Consider the following 22,461-nt stretch of genomic DNA (forward strand, 5'->3'; position numbering starts at 1 on the left):
TCCACTCAAGGAATCATCAGGAATATCTTTATGACTTGAGGGATTTGAAGATGTTGAGCCAACTGCAGAAGGTTGACTGCTAATATCTGTGAGGTTCCTCCCCACTAAGTACTGGCTCATTTCTTTCTCAGTAAAGTTTAACCCCAGTTTTTCTCAGCCCTTCGGAACATGCATCAGGGTGCTTATCTGAGTCATTTTGTTCTTGTTAACTGGAACTGATGAGGAGGCAATGTGGCTGAGGAATACTTGTCTCTATCTTCCATACTGTACTGGAATAGTTTGCATTTAATTCTCATGTATTGAGTAGGCTGACTCAAGCTGAGTGAAACAAAAGATATCCTCATGTACAGTTCCAGATCAGCCACTACAAAGTAAAACCTGCAATTTTGTAGTGACAAAATGGCTTACAGTTCCTTTCCCAGCCTTTTGTGTCATTGGTGTCTGAAGTCCTTGGGCTACATTTTCCCTCACAGTAATGGTCTCTTGAAGAGTCAGTTGTGTGGAAGTGAAAATAGCTGACTTGGCTTCTTTTGAGAGAACATTCTCAGTTTCATCACTTATTGTTGTCATTATCATTGAAGATACAATTGATTTTCTTCTTTTGACCCACCCAAATGACTCCTTGAAAATGCAACTGCTTATTCTCTTGCTATTGCCTTGGAGATCTATTTACTGCAAAACCAGAAACTTCCTCTTCAATTACTATCAACTTGGAAAAGGAAAAGGAGAATGAAAAGAAAGCAAAAGATGACAAAAGAAAAAGAGAATGAAAAAGAGAATGAAATATTTTTCCTGAAAACAGGCCAAGATTATGTTGCACTAATTTACAGTGCAAGTGAAAAGTGAGGGTCTTCGCTTGGCTTCTAAGGTGTTTTTTTATTTTTTTTTAGTGATAACATGTAGAAAAAGTAGTACAGTACAGACTAGAAATATAAGAGAATTAACAAAAAATCACTGTACTGTCTCCATTAAGGTCCACTTTGTACTACTGCATGTGATTATATGATTTATTTGGTTGTCTATGAATGCCCCCTTGGAGCCATCGCATTGCATTTTCTGGTGCAAAACTCTCCAATATTAGTGGATTATTGATTGAATTGTGTTCTCTGGAGCCATTAAATCCTACTAATGAGGTTTTTCTTTAATCGGTGGATAATTGACCTAGTAGACCGTTGCCTAATTTTGGTTTCAGTACATAGGAGGTTTCCCAAGTTTCATCTTTGCATGTAAGTTAATAGGTCATTGTCCCAGTAGAAAATAGTATTATAGACTGTAGTAATACCTTTACTCACGCTAAAAATAATTTCATACTGCCAGGAAATCCATTGATTTTAGTAGAATTATTTGCAGGGTAAAGAGTAATTCAGGATGAGTAAGAATATGAGTGTTAAAAGAACAGGACTTCAGTATGTACACTGAAGTGTTATTGCAATCCCTATCAGGTGTATTATGTATCACAAGTATGAGATGTCTGTCAGGAATGGGATTTGCAGATGGGCAACGTATTACTAGAGACAGCGGAGTGGCTTAGATTATGCCTGCTGCATACAGTCAATGGAGAAAGAAAGTATGTGAATTCCTGTCCTTAGGAGAATGATTGCCTTACTGCTGTTAGGAAAGCACTGCATTTCCACACCTCAGAATGAGACTGAAGGCCTGGCCCCTATTCTGATGGATTTTCTGTGTGTTTCACCAACCGCTGGCAATGCGATATCATTTGTAGTGTACCACCTTCCTTTTACTGTGGTGATGTTTATTTTCACATTCTGAGCACAAAAATGCAATGTCATAATGTTCTCTATTCTGAGCATCAGTGAAGGAAACACAGCCTGTTTCATGCCTTCTTTGTTTTTGTCATACCTAGCCTCCTCATCCTGCTTGTCCAGGCAATGGAAGAATGGCAGTTGAAGGTGCAATAAAACAACTAATGCTGAGCCTCTAACACCACCATACACAGTCACCTCATCGAGGTGTTTGGCTTTTGACAGCTTCTAGCTTTTTGACTCCCATTCACTGTTCATCTTGACCACATCACCAGCTCCTGCCCTCCATTCTAATTCCAGCCTTCTTGTAACCCTGGGGCTAACCTGTGGATGTCACAGTCATGTTACACTCATGCCTGAGTTGTGTAAGAAGCAAGTTAATGTTAATTTAAAACTTTATGCAAACATTTGCTTAAAACTTATTTCTGCAAATTAAATACTGAATTAGCCTAGCCTACTTAAAATATGAATCTGAGCCTACTTCAGTGCAATGCTGGCTGACAAGTAGCCTCTCTTGTAAGGCACTTTTAGTTTTGTCTTAGGCTGAAATTAGAAAAAACAAGTGCGTGTGTGTATGTATTCATGATTAAGACATGACAAAACAATGAACATAATGATTTTATCTTTTAATGACATCCATTCTGAGATGTGTTGCTTTTTTGAAATAAGATGAGGAATTCCATTTCTAGAGATGCCTGCTTGTTGTCATTGTGCATGTACAGATGCACATGAAAGCACCATATCTTTTCCTCTGTTTACCTCTGAACAGCTCAGGCTGTACAGTTTTGAATCCAGGCTAAATTTGCTTCACTGACACAAGAAAAGAGCCAACAGAAATCTCTTTTTCCTTACTCATTAGTTGTGTTTATTTTCCCTTTACTGTCACCCTGCCTGGCCTGAAGTCTCCAAAAGATTAGTCCAATTTATTTTATGTTCACTGCTGTCCCATAAAAAGGTAATACCAATACGCTGCAGGATGCTTTTTTCCTGTAATTCAGAATAGGTTAAATTCTCACTACATTTTGGAATATGCCAGGCCAATTGCACAAAGACAGCAAAAATGTATGTCTACCATTTGTGGGGGAACTGAATAAAAAAGGGATTAAGTACAATATCAACACCTGAACCTCAGCCTGAGGGCTACAGGTGTTGATGCATCTCCATGCAGGAAACTTTTCCTTTAAAACCTGTTATGTAGGTCTGAGTCAGGATACAAAGCTTTAATAGTTCATTAAAGATGGCTGAAATTGATACCTAACAGTTTTTAGCCAATTGGAGGGTTTCTTTGCCTCTAATGTGTGACGTATGTTGATAAATATCTTGATTTCTTCTAAACTGTAATTCTAAGTGAATTCCAACAACTGGAAGTAAAGTCGAGCTTCATTTATGCCACAGTGGATTTTGTAAGGTTTTCGCTTGTACATTGAGTTGTTTCTTCTCTTGAATTTCAACACAAGCTCATTTGAAACTCTGCCCAGTGTGGTTATCTAGCAAAAATCTCAAGTTTGTAATGTCCACTACAGGCAAATGATTTTTTGGGTAGCATGGTTTAGGATTCATCACAAAAGCAAAACACAGTCCTGATATTTATCATACCTGTCTTATGTTCTCCCTACTTTTATTTTAGCATTTTCTGGGGGCAAAAAAAAAAAAAAAAAAAGAGACCCAGAGAGAACTTCACAAACTGAATGAAAAAAGGGCATGAACTGAATGGATTTATAAACACAAACAGTGCCAGAGTAGAAAAATGGATCCTCCTGCCATCATGTCTGGCTTCTCTGTCTGAATGACTTGGCTTACCCCCTGGAACTAAGTTAAGCCCAACTTTGCCATAGGTAGTAAGTAGCTCTAAAATAGTTGTGGTAATGAATCTAATTAATCCCCTATCTCAAACACAAAAAAATAAGGCTTGGAAACTGTATGCTGTATTTCAATAAGAAAAATACATTTACATCCAAAACTGTTTTTCTTTTATTTTTAAAAGTTACCTTCCTGTAATTGCATGCTAGTTTACAGCTAAGATAGGAGCATCTTTACAATAATGGGCACTTTTTTAACAGATTATTGCCAAAAGTGCATTCTTTATTCCAGAGAGACACTGTAATAGATACCAGCTCTTTAGTAATGATACAAGCAATCTGTAAGCTATTATAGTTTCTTTTATAGTAACTTAATCTTCATATTGTTTTATATGTCTGGAATTTTAATAGTGTTTTTAATTTATGAAGAGAAGTATATTACGTATTACTAGTTACATGGGAATATAAGCTAAATATCAGACCATTCAACAATATTCTTACAAACAAATATTTTGAAACAAGCACAAGGAATATAACAAAGAAATCAAAGACTGCTGTATAGATATAATGGCAGCTTTTATGGACTACGACCAGAAGCATTTATTCTGGATTGTGGTTTTTTTTTTTTTTTTTTTCTTTGATGCATATACTGTACTTGTGAAGAAAAATGGAAAAGAAAAAACACAGGTACTCTTAGAAGGCTATTAAAAAATAATTATTGTATTTAAAATAATTATATTTACCTAATTAATATGTTTATTTGCATTACTGATTACAAATAAATACAAATTCCCTTGTACTATTTTAAAGATAGTTGAATGAATGAAAAATTAACCCAAATCTACTAAGTACTAGATCATACATAGAATACAAGCTCTGGTGTAGATTCTTGAAGTCACTGTAAGACTGAAATAGTTTTTTAGATCATAGCCATTTTCAAGTGTGTTGGAATACACACAGTTCACAAGGAATATGGTGAACTGTACTCAGACTTGGAAGAGAGATAATGTAACACTGCAAAGCAGAGAGAAATGATCGGTGTAGCAATTTAGTGGTTGTAATGATATTAAAAACAGGGCTTTGAAATAAAAAGAAACAGTTCACTGTTTTGAAAGAAGTCATAGTCTACTTTAAACTGTCATTCTGTATTTCTGACTTGCAATTAGGTGACATTTCTGAAGTGTCAGTCCTAGATTCTGTTGTCACCATCATCATAATAAAATGTGACAGCAAAGATATTATATCAATACTTTTTCCATAATTAGCATTAAAGATGTCTCAAGGGTTAAGTACAAAGGTTTTCCACTGAATGGTCTGTAAGCCTTGTGCCTTTAAAATCTTTTAATATAGCCAAGACTGTTGACAACCAGGAGACAAATCTATGAACAAACCCGTTTGGAGAGAATAGTTTTGTGGTGTGTGATGTATGTTACGTAAATGAGCTTATTAGGACTCTCATCTATTTTATTATTGGTGCCCAATTTAATAGAGGCATTTAAAAAACAATATTTCTGCCTGACTCCTTGAAATGAAGAAGATACATTGATATAATTGAGAGCAAATGATTGCATGTTGTGCCATTTAATCATGTCATTTTTCAATTGCTGCTTTTTGCACTTCACTGCATACTTATAGAATATTTAGCTTCAGTATAGATTAAGTCCCACAGTCTGCAACTGAGTAGAGTTCCAATATTAGGTGACATTTTCTTTTAACCTTGAAGTCAGCAAAAGCACCCAGGTTTGGCAGTATTTTTCTGAAAGATGGCAAGTCATCATTCACTTCCTATCCTTGTCTTTAGGCATTTTTGAGGAATTACTTTCTTATTAATAACGTTTTTTGGAGTTACTGTTTTTCATTCAGTAACAAAGAGTTTTATTTCACCAAATGTCCTGTAAGAGTGAAATTTGAAATACACGGATGCATCACCCCTAACAAGGGAATGTCCTACTGGCATTGCTGTTCTACAGAAAAAGCTAAAAACTAAATTTTGCCAAGTATTTGCAAGCATATTTTTTCTTGTTTTCCCCTTTTCTTATATATTAGTGATGTTAATCGTGATTCTTAAAGTTTTATGTTAGCACTGTTGAAAACCAAAGCGCTGTGCTAGCCAAAAATCAGATACAAAGACGCAAATTACGTCTTTTAAGAGTTGTTTGATTGTCATACTGAGAAGGGCAGTTTCCTTTCTCAGATTTTGCCTTTTATTTCTGTATATGATTGCTGAACAACAGATCAATCATTTCATCTTCCTATCATCTTCCATTAGGTGACAACAGATGCAATAGGAAGGATATCATTCCCTTTCACACAAACTTATGTCCTGTAGCAAGGAGAAAGAGTAAGCCTTTAAGAGACCAAGGTTAGACAGAAACTTCCTCTTAGAGTGGATCATTCCAGATTTATCTGCAGTGGAGCTTCTTTCATTTTCCTAAACCCATTAGGTATTCCCCATACGTAGAAACACAACATAAAGCTAGGAATAACATCAGTCTCAGTATACATTGGCATTTCTTCTGAACCTGAATGTACAACGAAAATTATTCCGTGTAGGTTAACATGCATCATCTTCCAACGTTGTTTCAAAGCCTTTCCTGCATGGACCTCATATATCCCTAAGTGTAGAGCAAAAGCAAGAAAGACAGAAATGGTTGAAAGAAATTCAGATCACTTAAAAATGATTTCCACAAACAATATGTAACAAATAGTACTATGAAAATCATATCTAAACATTTTATATGATAATTATATGTGGATTATGCAGGTATAAATTAACTAAACTAATTTCAAATTCTTAAACTGTATTTAGGAACAAGTCCCACTGAGTTCACTGAGAACCTTAGTGTTATTAAACAACCAATATTAAACATCTGCTCAAGAACCTTGATGAAAGTGGTTTGGTGACCGAGTCATCTACCATGTAGTGTAAGAAGAAAGCCTATTTCCAAACCATGTCCTTCATTCATGTGGAAGGGGTGGTGCTTTGCACCTCAGGCACTGATGCACTGCAGGAAGGCTGTGGATTGAGGCTTGGAGGACTCTAATATTCCCCAGCTTCACACCATTATATGCCTCCTACATCCTCTGGCATTGCTTAAAACTGCATACATGTTTCTGGTCACCTACATTTCACTTCAGAGTCATACAGAACACCTTGTGGCCAAATCATGGTACTTCCATCCCCACAGATAGTGCTGTTAGCCCATGGTTTGGAAGGAGTGTTTGATGTCATTTGACTCGGCAGGGGCTTTTCCACATGATTTAAGGCATGGTATTAACAAGCTGTGAAAGTAGTTTCAGCTAGCCCTTTTTAGCTATGCGGGTGATAACTTCAAAGCACTGAAAATAGTCAGAGGGAAGAAAAATCTCCCAAGATTCTAGCAGCAGAGATAGGAATCCTCAGGATGGGAAAACATGACTTGCAATAATGTTATAATGAATAACACCTCAATGTTACCAGGGTATCTGTTGCAAAGCAAAGGACTCAGACACAAAGTCAGGTTCATACATGGCAGCTGCTGTTACTGTGTACGCTCAGCCTGCAGCAAACAAAGTTGTATATGTTAATTTAAGTCTCACTGCAAATGATAAAGTTAATGTGTTTCTCCCACATTTGCAATGGTTTGGATTGTATTTACAGCTAGTGCAGCTTAACAGATGCATGATAGCATGAGGAGCCACAGTTGAATGTACCTCATCTCTTAGTCTGTATTCCAGCAAAACTTTTGCACACACAGGAGCCTAAATGATACTCCACAGTCTACTGTGAGATCATTTCATAATTTTCTGAACTGTCAAGTACCCAATTGCTTACCACAGCAGCTGTAGTCATGCAGCTAAAGCCTCTATGGTAGAGATACTCTGTGTAATCTGTCAGATTTTTTATTTCTTTCTATTCCTTTTTTTTTTTTTTTTTTTTTTTTTTTTAATTTATCATGAATTATAGCTGTTAATTCGCAATGCAGAATGATGTACCTTGCAAATAAGTGATGTAACTGTGGTCCTGGAAACATACTTTGGATGTACAATTTCCCTACTGACTGGTTTTTATACAAGCATGCCATTTTAACAACAGCAGAGCATGGATGGATATACAACACTGTGAGGTGTCATGACATAGGATACAGAAAATTATTGTGTCCCTTTAGGACATTGTATACCAGACCATAATACTGCTTAGATTCATTATTGCTACTGTCATTATGTAGGGTTTAAAGATGTCTTAACATGATTAAATTCTCTGGCTTTTAAAGTATTGTTGCTATAGCCAACTCTTTCAACACGCTGTTATATACAAGCACTTCATTCTTCTCCTGTTTAATATTAACCATAATATCACATAATAAAATTGAAACAAAAGTGCCATAGGCCTAATTGTACTGTCACAGCCATGTAAATCAGAAATAGCTTCAGTAAAGCTACTGTTATTAGACTGGTGTAAAATTGATGTAAATTAAAAATGACTCAGATCCTGTAGCTCTGTGTGCTAACACAATGTAAAGGCCTCACTTAAATTCCCATATAATAGCTTATGAGTTAAATACTTCTTACCTCATCATATGATATGGTATTGTATCAAAAATGAACAATATTTTTAAGGGATGACATAATCAGATTGATCAAGGTAAGTTAGTGATCAAGGTAAGTTAATGATATGGGGCCAGATTCTGTGTTGACTTCCACGAAGTTAATGCATATCTATATAAACTTGATTGCCATCAGTATGTATCTTACCATCACTTCCATAAAACTGAATTTCTTAGCTGATATACAGTATAAAGTAAGAACCATGACTTTATCTTTTGTCAGGGCTTCCCCCCATTCTTTTTTTTTCTTCTGATGTGATGTTAGGCTAATGAACAGAATCAGAAGGGAAATGTGTCAGGCATGGTGGTTACATAAAGAACTGTGTAGGAAGCTAGTAATGAACTCTAGGAAAATAAATAAGGGCAAGTTCAGGAAATGTAAGTGAAAATGCAGCTCTGGTATAAATTGGATAATAAAATTCCTGGTCATATTTTGCCATAAATAGTGGTTTGGGAATTTGTCATTCACCTTATTTAAAATTCAGAAATATTAAAGGTACAGAGTTCTCTCATTATAGAAGTAATAGAATTCCAGCTATTACGGAGTTAGGGTAATTTACATTGCTATAGAATGCATTATATCAGTAAGTGGAACATCTGTATGAAATGTCCACCTGCTGATATACTACTCAGTGTACTTTACAATGAAATGTACTTAATCATTTTAAGACGTCTTCTAATGAAGCCTTATCAGGATTAACATTTTGAACACAAATACTTTTAGGCATTAAAACTTCTGCCTTAAATGAGATTGCATTGTCTTGTTTACCCTTGTTGATTAATAAGCAATCTGTTAACTGTTAGAATGGCCCAATTGTGCCAGTAAAAGTAGATTAGTAATTCAGCTATGTTTGTGGGTTTAATCATCATTTCTCTTGAAGGCTTTGAATAAAAAAATCACTTGTACGCTACCCGTAGGCAAAGAAAGGATATATGTTTTTAGATGTGTATACCACTGTTTTGCTTGTAGCTTAATGCTATTGATCAAACACACACTTCCAGAAGCAAAATACTCTGTAGATGTACAATATTTCTAAGTAGACCTTCCAATTTTTAACATATAAGTGTTATGAAAATTTGGAACTTAAATTCACATGCTATATACTGTTATTGTTTTCCTAGTAAAATTCAGGAGGACGTGTCTTGACTGCTTACCAGTAAACAGTTTTGAACAGCTTTGAGAGCTCTGGTTGCTTTTTAAATTTCTATTTATTTATTTATTTATTGCTTCTTATGATTAACTGGAAGTTTAAAGGCAAATACCCTGTCTTCAGGAAAGATGGTAGTTGAGATTTTCTCATAGGGTCATGCACTTTCATCTGTGGCATCCCACAGAGGGAACCAGATGTTGGCAAGTTACAATTTAAATTATCTGGAAAGCTCCCATGTGTGGAGCACAGTCCCATTAAATTCAGGAGTAGCACAGGCCTCCAACAATAGTTGTATACTTGAGCCATGCAATGCTATAAAATTATAGGGTCTTGGAAGATGGTCTGAAGTAGTCATCCTCAGAAGCATTTGTGCCTTGTGTACCCTGGCTTTGTAGATATTATTATAAAAACACATTATGAGTCAAATCCTGGTTTGATATTGAGTGACTATAATGTGTAATTGTGTTTGTATATAAAACTGTGCTCAGAAGCACCCCATGCCATTACTGCTTCCGGGTGGTAGATCTCTAGCTTTGGCATGTAAGATGCATTATTTATATTGCTATTCAATGAGACTCTCAGTGTAGTTATTTAGGTTTCTGGCATATAACCAGCATATCCTGGCTCCCATCAATATTCAGTAATATTAGGGCTTAGTGATTGTCTCCCATCATGCAGTTCACATCAGACTGCATTCTTTGTGGCACTGGAGTCTGTATGATGAAATAAATGCAATGAATAACCCATATTTGAGAGGGATACAGTTATCATAGTGTTCCTAAATTTACTTGAATATAGAAATACCCTGGAAATATTTTATGATAGCAAAAAACATGTGTACAGAATTTTATAGTGACCTCTCTACTCTCCTTTCTTAAGGTTTCTCCTCTGACAGGGTGCATATGAGCCATGATTTCTATTGTTGTTGTTGTTGTTGTTGTTTTTTTTTTGTTTGTTTGTTTTTTTTTGTTTTTTTTGTTTGTTTTTTGTTTTGTTTTCTGAGAAGTATGTGTGTGTATACACACACTATATATATGTAGTATATATATATTCTCATTGCATTAATACTGATTTTTTTTCATTTTTTTTCTGAAGTATTTCTGAATTTGATTACTGGCAAGATAACTTGTTTCAGATGTGTCCCAACTGAATGGAAAAAAAGGAAGAATACACTGGTTTACCAGTGTACACCATAACACTTTCAACATTATTGAGACAGTTAGCTATGTATGGCATTTATTTGAAGAAGACTGAAAGTAGCTTTACTCCTTCTGTGCAATTAAGATTGTGTTTATCTGAAAATAAAACACTCAGCTGTGGCACTAAGTATGGGAATTTATAGAAGAGCTGAAAAAACTATTAGCACCATTCGCTATGAGATAATACTTCATGTTTTCACGTGCAAAGTATTCCACACTGACATCTATCATCTGTCTGTCCTGCAGTCCCTATGCTGTGAGATCAAACAGAGACGTCGTGGGGTAGCCTCAGTGCTGCGATTATGCCAGCACCTCCTGGATGACCAGGAGACCTGCAACCTAAATGCAGATCACCAGTCCATGCAGTTGATAATTGTAAACCTTGAGAGGAGGTGGGAAGCCATTGTCATGCAAGCTGTCCAGTGGCAAACAAGGCTACAGAAGAGATTGGAAAAAGACTCGGTGAGTGATGTTTACGTTAAAAATATCTCATGAGATTTCATTTTTCACCACAGACATTTTTCAGTGTTAGGCAAGCAAGTTCATCTCAGACTGTTTTCTTTTGGCTGAAGATGCTATTCCCAGTCTCTACTGGCAACAAGTGAAGCTTTTTACTTTTTCACAAAACATTGTATTGTATGGACACCACAGATTAAGAAGATAAATTCACAATATGCATATTCTGTTTGCTGGATATTTAATCTCATCATATCTGATCATGTTGAGTAATGAAAACAATCAGTGTAAGCCAAGTTTCTCAGTACCTAACAGAATTGGGCCCAGAGACATATTTCATTGATTGTAAATAAATTTCAGAAAAAGTATTTTTTGTGTAAGTACGGCTGATTTTAATTAGTATCTCAGCAGTAGATGTGTATTTCACATAGAATGCCAGGAGTATGTGATTAATATATAAATCTGTGTTATTTGAATATAAGTAAAATGCATTAATTTGCTTTTATCTCATGGAAATGATTCCTAAGAGGCAAAATAGCACTCTGCTTAAACCATCCATTAAGTGGCATAAATTAGACAGTTTTTTTACAGCATAAACTATACTACAATGCAGTATCTACATTTAAACAATAAACCATAGGGGGGACAAAATAATCCCTACTGTAACACCATTGGCTGTAATGGATGAATTGGCTCAGCATGTTCTGTGGTTCTGTCATAATGCTGAAGTCTGTATACTGGAGCCACATTGACAGCAGTAATAACCCTATGTAATGCATATACTGAAGAGCCTTGATGAGATTTGTGACAAGTGACAAGCTTACATATTTTTTTAGGTTTATATCAAACAAATAAAAGAAAAAAAATACTTGACACATACTTCCTGACAATTGTCTAACACTATTTCTGACTAACACTAAGTAGTGAAATATTACTTTTGACTTCTTTTTGTTAAAGTTCCTTTAAAGAAATAACAGAAGCTGTATTTCTCTTGGAGTTGTTTGTTTGTGTTAGTGTAATATTAAAATATACAATACAGTGTTTAGAAAAACTGGCAGCTCCCGAATGAAAATACTATCAGTCTAAACCAGCCAAGAAATAGTGAGTCAGTGAGGAATATGCTGTAGAGAAGTGAAGTGTTGAAGGTAATAATAATCTGCTGTCTACATACCTTTATCAGATGTTATAAAGCGGGAGTGCTCCTCTGTCTGTTTGGTTTATTAACTGATTTGTTTTAGGTAGTGAGGTAGAAATGTGCCTTGAGGGAGAAGCAGGGTTTAAATTACCTTTCAGGACAAGTCAAAAGCGGCATGTATGAGGGAGCTGGGAAGCAAGACGTCATTGAAAAACAGACAGAGTGGCAAGGCTGGTGTTATGAGCATGAAAGTAGTCAGCTGATAATCTAAGTATGGGTAATTGAGGAGAGTTAGTTAAGCCCTCAAAAATTTGATCTGATTGGAAGAAGTGTAAAAAGCTGACGAAGATGCATGTGATTGTACAAGGGTATGGAGAAAATATATTTTTTTCAGCCTTTCTTTAGACATGTATGTGTGGAGAGGGAAGTATTGACCTCAAAGGAAGCTATTGGAAAAAAAAAGATATCAACTGTATGACCAATGGAAAAATGTCAAATCTTAATGATGCTAAGAGTAATGATTCTCTCACTTCATAGAGCTAGTGAGAGAGAGGTGTAGATGTCACAGCTGATCCAGATTACCAGACTAAGAGGAAGGATGGTGATACTGACAGAGCATGAAGAAAAGAGGACTTTGAGAAGGAGAGAGCAAGGATTCAATTTTGACTGTGCTTAGTTTATGTTAATGGCCGCTAAGGAGGAGTTATTTAACAGAAAGGCAGAAGAGTAGGGTTAGATGTACCAGAGTTTACCTGAACCCTCTGTTCAGAGATGAGAACTGCAGGTATGTGAGTGTATATTATTATCTAAAAAGGAGAAAGAGAAGTAGGTAAGAAGAAAGGCTTGTTGGAGTCCAGTAAAAAGCAGAAGGCTAAGGAAGAAGGACAAGCAAAGAAACACAGAGGAAGTAGAAGAATCTAGGAAGCAAAGAAATCCAAAGCAGTAACCTGTTGAGAATCTGATCAGCCAGAGTCAAAAGTAAAACAGAAGCTGGTAAAATAAAGGTCATGAGAAAATGTTAGAGAAATTTCAGTGAAATGAAAGGAAGAAACAGAATTAGTGAGGAGCCAGAATGAAGCTGAATAGAAATTGGAGGTATGAGTTTTAAACAATACATTCACATTTCAATGAGAAGAAAGTCAAGAAATAAAAGAAGACAAATGCCATCTCATCAGTGACAGAAAGACAACATTCAAGCAGTAGAAAAACTAGTTGAATTCTGGAGCTTCAAGAGCAATTATGTACAATATTGCAACAACCAAACTGAAAAATAGTTCTTACAATCCTGAATTTTGGTTGCTAAAGGATGAGTCTGTGTTAGGTCTGTAACTAACTGTCCAAGAGAGATGGGACTGGGTTTCTGCTATATTTTTCTGAAAGGTAAGGTACCACAGAGGTGATGAATTACTTTTTTAATCTACAAAGCTTATTATTTCATTGCAGTAAATATATCTGTTCTACTGAACTTAGGGCAGAAACAAATTGCAATTGTGAGATAGCTTAGAGAGGGCTGAACAGAGGTCCAAGTTGCTGTAGTGAAAGCCTACTATCTCCTTTTGCATATGAGCACCTGCCTTGTGGAAGCAGTCTGCTTTTTGTAGCTGTCATTACTATAAATAAGCTATTATGTGCTAATTAGAGCTTGGTGCTGCTCTTACAGCAGGAGTGGAGTCTTGTGTTTCTGTGTGGGACGCAATCGATCGGGAGTTGAGGCATAGTGTTCAAGTACTGCAGTTTGCTTGATGTCCCAGTGCTTGGAACTTCACAAGGTGCATGCCGCTTTGTTCCCACTTTGCCTGAGGGAGTCTGGAATTATTTGCTGGTCTGAGTTGTCTTTCACTGTACAGGGGGTGTAGTGTTCTTTCTGCTCAGAAATGGATGCCATTAAGAGCTATCATGATGCTCATTTAATTTTCAGTGTGGGTTGTTTTGTTTTGGAACCTCTCATTCTAGGCTTATATTTAATAACATGATTCTTTGAAGTGTGTCAGGATCTACAAATTTCTCATGTTGATAAAACTATCTGTATTCTCAACATTTAAGGATGCCCAAGCCACTACAGGATTCAGGTTTCTTTGTCTTCCCTGGCCAGAGTTGGCTTATTCTAGCCCTCCTTTTCACTCAGTTCCTGTGTAGTCATTTCTTGGGTAGGTACCAGGACTGTTTCTTCTGCTTCCCTATCTCTCTGTATTTGATGGTGTGCCAGTCTTGGCACATAAACAGTATCCCTTGGTAACAAGTCTTTATTTGTGGTTGCCCACAAAGTACTGTAATTTATGAAAACAAATGAGATGTTTTTATACCCTGATGGCATCTGACTCGCTGACAGTAAATAAGATAGCCCAAATTATTTTATGGCATTACAGAAGTGCAAGAGTCACTTGCATCTTCTACTCTGTTCTTAATTTGTGTACTGGGATCTTCCTTTGTCCTGTTTCCGTCCCCAGTCACTTATCTGAACTACTTATATCATTGCAAATGTATGCTGGAACTAACCATAAAAGAGTTTAAATTTCTTTTGAATACTTTGTCTTCACTGATGTTTTTCAACAGTGTTTAATTTTCCTCAACCTTTGTAAGAGCAGGCACCATAAATTTATAAATAACAAGAGATTAACATGTACTAAACCACCTATAGTCTGGTAAAAGATGTCCTTCTAAATAGCCTAAAGTTGTGTTTAGAAGCTGAAATTATCAATAAGAATCACCCCAGAAGGATGAAATGTGGTTAGATTCAGTAGGTTAATCTTGCTAAAAAGAATGAGGTATTCATATAGTGAAGAAAAAAAAACAAAGATTACTTTTAAAAAACAGTAGACACTTGTCTTTTACTGGAAGCAGTCCTAATCTGTTTTAGCAAAAGAGGTTTTTATCTCCCCCATCTGTTTTTTTGTGGTAAATTCTTTTCCCCCTGATTTATCATTCCATAGTTTGCTGGTATAACGTTATCTGTCACTAAATTTTAGCTTCAGAATTACACAGATGACTTTCAGTTTGCCTAACAAGACCCTGCTGGCAATCATCTTAAAAGAAAAAGGAGTCTGTCTGGCAATTGCAACAGCAATAGCAACAATCTTTAGTCAACTAAACCCAAAACTGCCATCTAAAATTCCTGCTCAACAGCTGGAGAAGCTTTAACTCTCTATGCACTTTCCTTTAGAGGGTCTAGTCTACATGAAAGAACACAGAACAGTTAAAAAAAAGGATTTGATACAGACTCAGTCATGGTCATGCCCACGAGTTTACAACAGCTAAGTCAAAGTGGGAATATGTAAGCTGTTTTATGCAATTTTGTTGATTATTTGCTCAGCCAACGATATACCCAGTTTCAGTTATGCATCTAGCCTCAGTGAATTTTTCCACCAGCCACAGATGTTCGCAGTTTGATGTCCTGTCCAGGTCAGATATGTCTCTATGTAAGAATTCACAATGAGGTGACTATTGGTATTCACTTTCCTGGGACTGTTTTATTGATACTGGAGTTCATGTAACTGACGTACTACTATGGCTCACATAGAGACAAGAATGTGTTTTCTAATGGATTTTATTTCTGAAGTTTCAATTGAATTCCTACCTTTAGTCTGGAGAAACTGCTTTTTCTCCAGACTGCTTATTCACTGAATGAGAAAGGTATCTGTTTTACGGAGCAGACAATCTATTTTCTAATGCAACAGAGAGGGCCAATTATTGAAGGAACAGTATTAATCACGCTTTTAAAATGGAGATTTTGAGCTAAGATAATTTGGATTGAGGTGCTGTAATTCTCACATCATCCAGAAACTATTTGAAATAGTCATGTCTTTCATGATTTAGTCTACCACTATGAAAATTTAAAATTTTTTCTTTTTCACCCAAGTCATCCTGCACACTACATTGTATGTCCAGCAAAAAATCCATCTGTATTGGCTGGAAAGTATGCTGTACATCCAGTCACATAATTGAAAATAATAAGGCCACAATAAATGGGATGGCCTTGGGGTATAACACCCGAGGGATTCAATTGGTGTCGCTTTGCATCAATGTCCATGCATCATGGTAATTGAGGTAACATAACCAATTACCACATTTTAATTAGAGTTGTAAGGACTTGGGAAAATCTGCAATGGTGAGACAGCTCACTTTAAAAAAAAAAAAAAAAAAAAAAAAAAAGCAACTCAATTTTTACCACAAGTTTGTTTCTTGGGTGTTTGTTTCTTAGGAAGCAAAAACCTTGTGTAAATCCCTGTTTAGTATTTTTATCAGCATCCTCTTGGTTTCATTATTTATAATTTACTTTGAAAAACAAATTGTTTAAAAATACTATATTGCTTCTGATCAGGTATCTTTATCTCTTTACTCTGTTCATCTGTTTTTGTGATCTTTTCTGCAAAAGAAAACAGTTTTAAATAATGCTAGGCATAGTGCTAACGGAAGTCGCCCTCTCAGTTCTCTATATTTAATTCACTAGTTCAATATTTTTTCAATCCACGGCCTGACACTTGTTCTGAGCTACATAACAATACAAAAAAAAAAACCTGCATTCAAAGGTAAAAAAATGTATTTGTCATTGTTCTGTTATTTGTTAGATAGCTCCACTAAATAAAACTTGGCTTCTGAAGGATTCTAATTTTTTCACAAGCCATTATTTTGCAAGGTCTAGCTTTTACATCTAGCTAAAAATCTTGCATAAAAATGTAGAAAACCAGCAGAAGTGCCTAATACAGCAAAGTAATAAGTGAAGATTGACCTAATTTGCTGAGGAGGGGGCACTGCATATTTTAAAGTGCTGAATACCTCTTACATGATCTAGCCCTAACATTATTTAATGACGTATGTTTGAAACTTTATAAATTGGTTTCTTTTTTCATTATCTATCACAAGTCTTTTTTTTTTTTTATATTGGACCTCTTCATAGTACAATTTTTGACAGTATTTGTATTTGTTTCTGTCAGTCATCTTGTTCTGTTTGTTTTCAACACTGAAGATGGCTTCCTTTGGAGGTTTCTTCCTTAAAAATATATATATTTTTAAATGAATGGTATATTTGATTGTAGAATCTCTGATGTATCACTCTAACTAGGCTCTGCACCATCTTCATGCTTGAGGTGCTGTACACCTTTCTGCTTCTGGGTGGCATTGCATGTCTGATTTGTGACATGGAATGATTTTCTGTAAGATCTAAAACAGAACTGCATAAACGGTGAACTAAGGTCTAAATTTTTCTTTGACTTTATGAAAGACACTTCATATTCTTGCAAGAAGTTGTGTATTTCTCTTAATTTTCTTGAAGAATGGCCATAGTGATGATGGCAGCCATTATGGCAGTGTGCAGAGTCCAGATGACCTGTTGAGACTAAAGCTGGTAAAATGCTTCTGGTTTTGCAGATCTCAGTAAAAAATTGCAGACATGGTGGAGCTTAGTAAAAGTTAATTTTTAAAAAATCAGATAAATGTTGTGTTACATTCTGGAGAAAATCTCCCAAGTGGACACCTGCGGTGGTAGCTTTTTAGAGTGAATAAAAATAAAAATTAATACATTTTTGTCTTTCCACAGAAGACTCTTTTCCATCCTCAGTGAATGTAAAATTTTCTGTCACAACTAACCATCTTGGGCAACCACCCAGAGGTGGAATACTCTATGTGACATTATCAATCCAAATTCCAGTCATCTCATCAAGGTGTTCTCTCATCAAGAGAGAGCAAACCCTCAGAGGTGGTCATTTGAGCTCATTGCCACTGAATCAGTCTTTTAGCTGTTGCTCTAATTTTAATTATGTTATGGGACTCTTTAGTTGTAGGTGTGGTTAGTCAAGAAGAGACTGATGGTTAATCCAGGGACCAGAGACTATTCAGAGGCATTTCACAGTTTCTGTCAAGCCACAGTGAGCCTAAGCTTTCCCACTGGAGAGTATGGAAAATAAAGGTACATCATGGTCTGAACTTTTGGGTAGACCTGTGCGGTGTCAAGAGTTGGACTTGATGATCCTTAGTGGGTCCCTTCCAACTCAGGATATTCTATGATTCTATGATTCTATGATATTCCTAACTTTCTTGTGAGTCTCAGATGATTTAAGAGGAGGTTGAACAGTTAGTATTGGGAGAAAATGTACTCAGCAATTCTACCTTGCTGCTTGCATGTCCTTTGTTCTTATCAGATAATGAAAAGGGAGTACTGGAAGGAAAGTCTTCACATGTAGCAGTTTCTGTATTGATAATGCTAGGAATAGGCTTTTCTGTGGAGCCTCTTCCAGTCTACTTTACCCTTCCTTTGTGAGGTTAACCTCCTAAAGCAGAAAAAAGTACTTCAGCATTATTGCTCCTCCAATTCTTTTCTCTGCATTGAAATTTCCAGACTAATGATGCTGTTGATTAGGTATGAGTTTGTAGTTTCCAGTATACTGAAACCTACAAGAATATCTCTTGCATCTTGCTCAACCACCATCCTATAGTAGCAGGTCTTGATCACTGTCCACCTCAACTAATTGAAAATACTTACCTGGGATGCATGTTTCTCTTCCAGGAGTCCTTGCTAATTCTGCAGGCACCTTTAGTTTCTTTGTCCTCTCCAGGGTACCCAACAAACTTTGTAATGTGAAAGGTGAAAGTTACTTTTTTTGTTATTGTGGGCATGAGCACAGGAAGATAAATGAAATTATATTAGAAGTAAAGGCTATTTTAATGAGAAAATCAATTGCTGCAATACTTAATTATCCCAAGTACCCTTTGATTTTTGTTTTCTCTTGATGAAGCACACAACATTTCTGTGCAGGATCTGAAATTTATTTATTTATTTATTTATTTCAAGATAGGTTTCTCTATAAGACTGGGAATGCTTCATAGTGGCTGATCATGGTTTAAACAAAAAGTCTGCAAAAAAGCAAAATAAATAAATTATGTATCACTATATATGATTTTTTAAACCAAATATGGTTATTTGATCATATATATTTATATACATATATGTATGTATAACCACTAATCATAGCTCAGGCTATAGTGAAAAACTGACTTCAGGTATTCAGGGCAGAAAATGTCACGGTCACAGTGTTACAGGACTAAGTACCTGGTATTATATTTGGCTCTAAACATAGTGGCTGAACTGGGTAAAAAATAATGCCTCTAGACTAAAGTTTTCAGTAGCATCTTGTGAGCAATCTCCTTCAGTGATTGTTAAGTCTTCTCTTTAAATCACATATACTTTGAATTATTTTTTTCTCTATTATGTTAGAAAAAGCTATGTGAATGCACTGGCACAGTGCCACAAAATTTTGTATATATTTCTTTTTATTTTTAAAAAGAATTACTTATTTGGATTTTTTTTTTTTTTAATGTGTATGTGTTCCTTCTTTGGTTAATGCAGTTTTAATCTGTTCAAATGTGATTTCAGAAGGAGAGGAAATTAATGTAGCTTAAAGTTACTTAAACACCTTAAACTGCTATATCTCATATCTCAGGAACTTTCAAGGCTGATCAGTAATGCTGTGTTATCCAGTGAGAAGCTGGAAATATTTTCTTTTGGGTATATACGAGGCTTCTGTGTTCATCCATGTGGCCGGAAGATTCTTCTGTTTCTCAGTGATCATGTTTGTCTGGTGGTGTTTTTGAGTTGGGTGAGAGAATTTAATAGCTGGTAGAAAGTTGGGAACACTTCCTGTCTGATTTTTTTTTTTTTTTTTTTTAAGTGGTTGGTGCTTACAAGCCCTCAGATATTCAGAATGGCAGTGAGGGCATCTAAAAAGCCAATTTATTGTTTGCCTTTGTAATTCAACGTATGTTCATGGAAAGTACCGTATCTCCCATGGGTAATGGCATTTGATCCTCACTGACAGTGCATTCTTACATGCATTCTCAACATTCTTAAGTTCTTTGCATTTATAGATAATATTGTAAATCCACTTGCCACAATTTTTTATATACTTATATTTATCAAGTAATTACAAAAATTCAAATTTTAGGACAGAAGAATTCAATTCTATAAAACCTAGAAATGTGAGGTTTCTAACAATCTAATGGGAATAGTCAACATCACAGTAACAGGCTTAGGTCTTTATATTGTGGTGGCATGTATTCTACCAATCAGGTATAAATCTATTTGTCTACTTTTTCTGTATTACACATAAAATAATGGTTGAAAGAGTGTGAGCAAAGCTCTTGCCACAGCTCTGATAGTAAGACACTTCCTGCTTTAGAAACATGTTCATTTGAAATGTAAGATGTATAAAATCTTCAAGTGAATTTGCAGAAATTATTGGTTTTAGTAGCAAAATATGTAATATTCAGAAGCTGGGGAGCTGATGTTTCCAGCGTGTGCAGATAGTAAAAGAACTATCATAAGCTATTTAAATGGCAAAAATAACTCATTAAAATGAAAGAGGAAAAATGTTTAGGTTTTTTATTTTCAGTGGTAGAGATCACATTTCAGAAGAACTCAGTTCCTATTTAGTCATTTAAGTATAGGGCCAGATATATAAAAGTGCCAAGCTGATAGTGACTCTTGGCATTGTACTGTGTTCAGATTACAGGATGAAGTCAGTATTTTATTCAGGTGCCTAATACTCACTAATTGTAAGATCATGACTCAGGCCTGCATTGTTTAAAAAATTAGACTTAAGAAAAATACAAAAGTCACAAAGTAGTGATTATTGAATTAATTTAATGACTTGGTGCATTGCAACTCTGATGACCCTAGTTCTGCCAGGAATGGTACGTGAGTGTGATTGAAGATAATTTTCTGATACTTTGTTTCAAGAGTTCTCAAGAAAAATAATTTTTAGAAAGAGGGGAAGATGCCTCATTTTCTAACAGGTTGTACAGCAGTTATTTCCATCCCACAAGGGTCTTCGGTATTGGATAATAGGGCCCCAATCCTCCAACCATTATGGAAATGTATTTGAAGGATCTTCAGAAAATATATGACTAATCAGTGTTTCCTTGTTCATTATTATAGAATATTATAGGAGGTGCATAAGCTGTAAGCAGAAAGGGATAAAATAAAAAAAAAAAAAAAAGTGAATGAAAATAAAGAACAACTATTTACTCTTTCTCTTAACATGAGAAATAACAGGGTACCTCATGAAATTATCAGTCAAGAGATTCAAAACAATCAAAAAGAAATACTATTTTTATGTAATATTATTTTTATGTAGTGTGTAGTAAAAATGTGAAACTTGCTCTTACATGATGTTGTGGATAACAAAAATACAAATGACTTCAGGAAGTAATTAGACAAATTAATGGAGAAGTCAATCAATGCTTATTAAATTCCTACTCTGAAAGTCCCCACAGTCTGATTTTTCAAATTTTGCATAGCAGCTTCTATGCTAATCTGTTCCTTTAAAAAAAAAAAAAAAAAAAAAACAACCTTGAACATCCACTATAGACCACTGTAGGAGATAAACTCATCTCTCAAATGGACTGTTGATCTTACCCAAAATGGCAGATGCCTTGTGAAAGAACATGAATTGCAGGCTTAGAGGCCTACCTGTGCAATATTTTCATGTATGGCAAAGCAGTTTCAATAAATGCCTACAGGGTTTTCATTGTGCTTGTGTTTTGTTTGTTTGTTTGGTTTACTATTTCCAAAAACTAGGATGTAGGCATTTAGCAGGATGCTTTCACCAGGAGAAAACTTTGCACCTACGTAACAGCTTTTCAAGAGATCTTTAGTACATTTTTCTGTAAAATACACAGAAAGTATAATTTTCTATAACATTTGTGTAATATTTAAATATGGACATACATTTATGTGTCTGAGGTAATACAATATACATTAAATAATAAGATGTAAATCATTAGCAAAGATGATCCGAATTTTATTTCTCTTTACATATAAGGTATTTGTGTCATCAGTGTAGCTCTAATCCATATTCAGGTCTTCGTGTTTGGTGTGCAGTAATATGTAAATTACCTAGCCAGCTGCATTAAGCAGTGTTTGTTTATTCTATTTCTTTTGGCATAGCATATAACTGAATTTCTGCCAAAAATGTGGCTGCTTCAGGGAACACTGTTTGAGAAGAAGGAAGTTTTGAAAGGAAACGCACATCATAAGTCTTTACTGTGTGAAACAGTAAAATCAAAACAAACTTTCTGTTCATAAAAATATCTGTTTTAATGTAAAATAATGTGCTTGTAAAATACAATGAGCAAATTGAATCTTTTTAGAATGCTCTGTTTACATTATCTTTGTAAACAAGAGTACAATGCTGAGAGGCTGGTGATTTTGTTCATATGTGGGAAGGGTGACTAAAACTGGTGAAATGTGAAAATGGAAAGTTTAAGAGAAATTATTTTAAAATGGCATATTAATCTCCCCTAACACATAGCATTTAAATGTGTTTAAATTTAGAAAGCAGTGAAGTTTAAGTGTTAAAAAAATTGCATTAATGATGCATAG

The 22,461-nt window shown here is 35.4% G+C and overlaps 1 protein-coding gene across 3 annotated transcripts in view; it reads left to right on the forward strand.

Moving 5' to 3' along the window:
• The window catches only part of AKAP6 (A-kinase anchoring protein 6), a gene marked incomplete at its 5' end in the record, with an annotated part of 220,546 nt that overhangs the window by 179,302 nt on the left and 18,783 nt on the right, over nucleotides 1-22,461 (forward strand). For all 3 annotated transcript variants that reach the window (XM_082762186.1, XM_082762187.1, XM_082762185.1), the window contains one exon: nucleotides 10,745-10,960. In XM_082762186.1, coding sequence (XP_082618312.1) covers nucleotides 10,745-10,960 — 216 coding nt within the window. The remainder of the gene's footprint in view (nucleotides 1-10,744; nucleotides 10,961-22,461) is intronic.

Source organism: Aythya marila (assembly GCF_965140915.1).
Source record: "Aythya marila genome assembly, chromosome: 5".
Taxonomy (NCBI): domain Eukaryota; kingdom Metazoa; phylum Chordata; class Aves; order Anseriformes; family Anatidae; genus Aythya; species Aythya marila.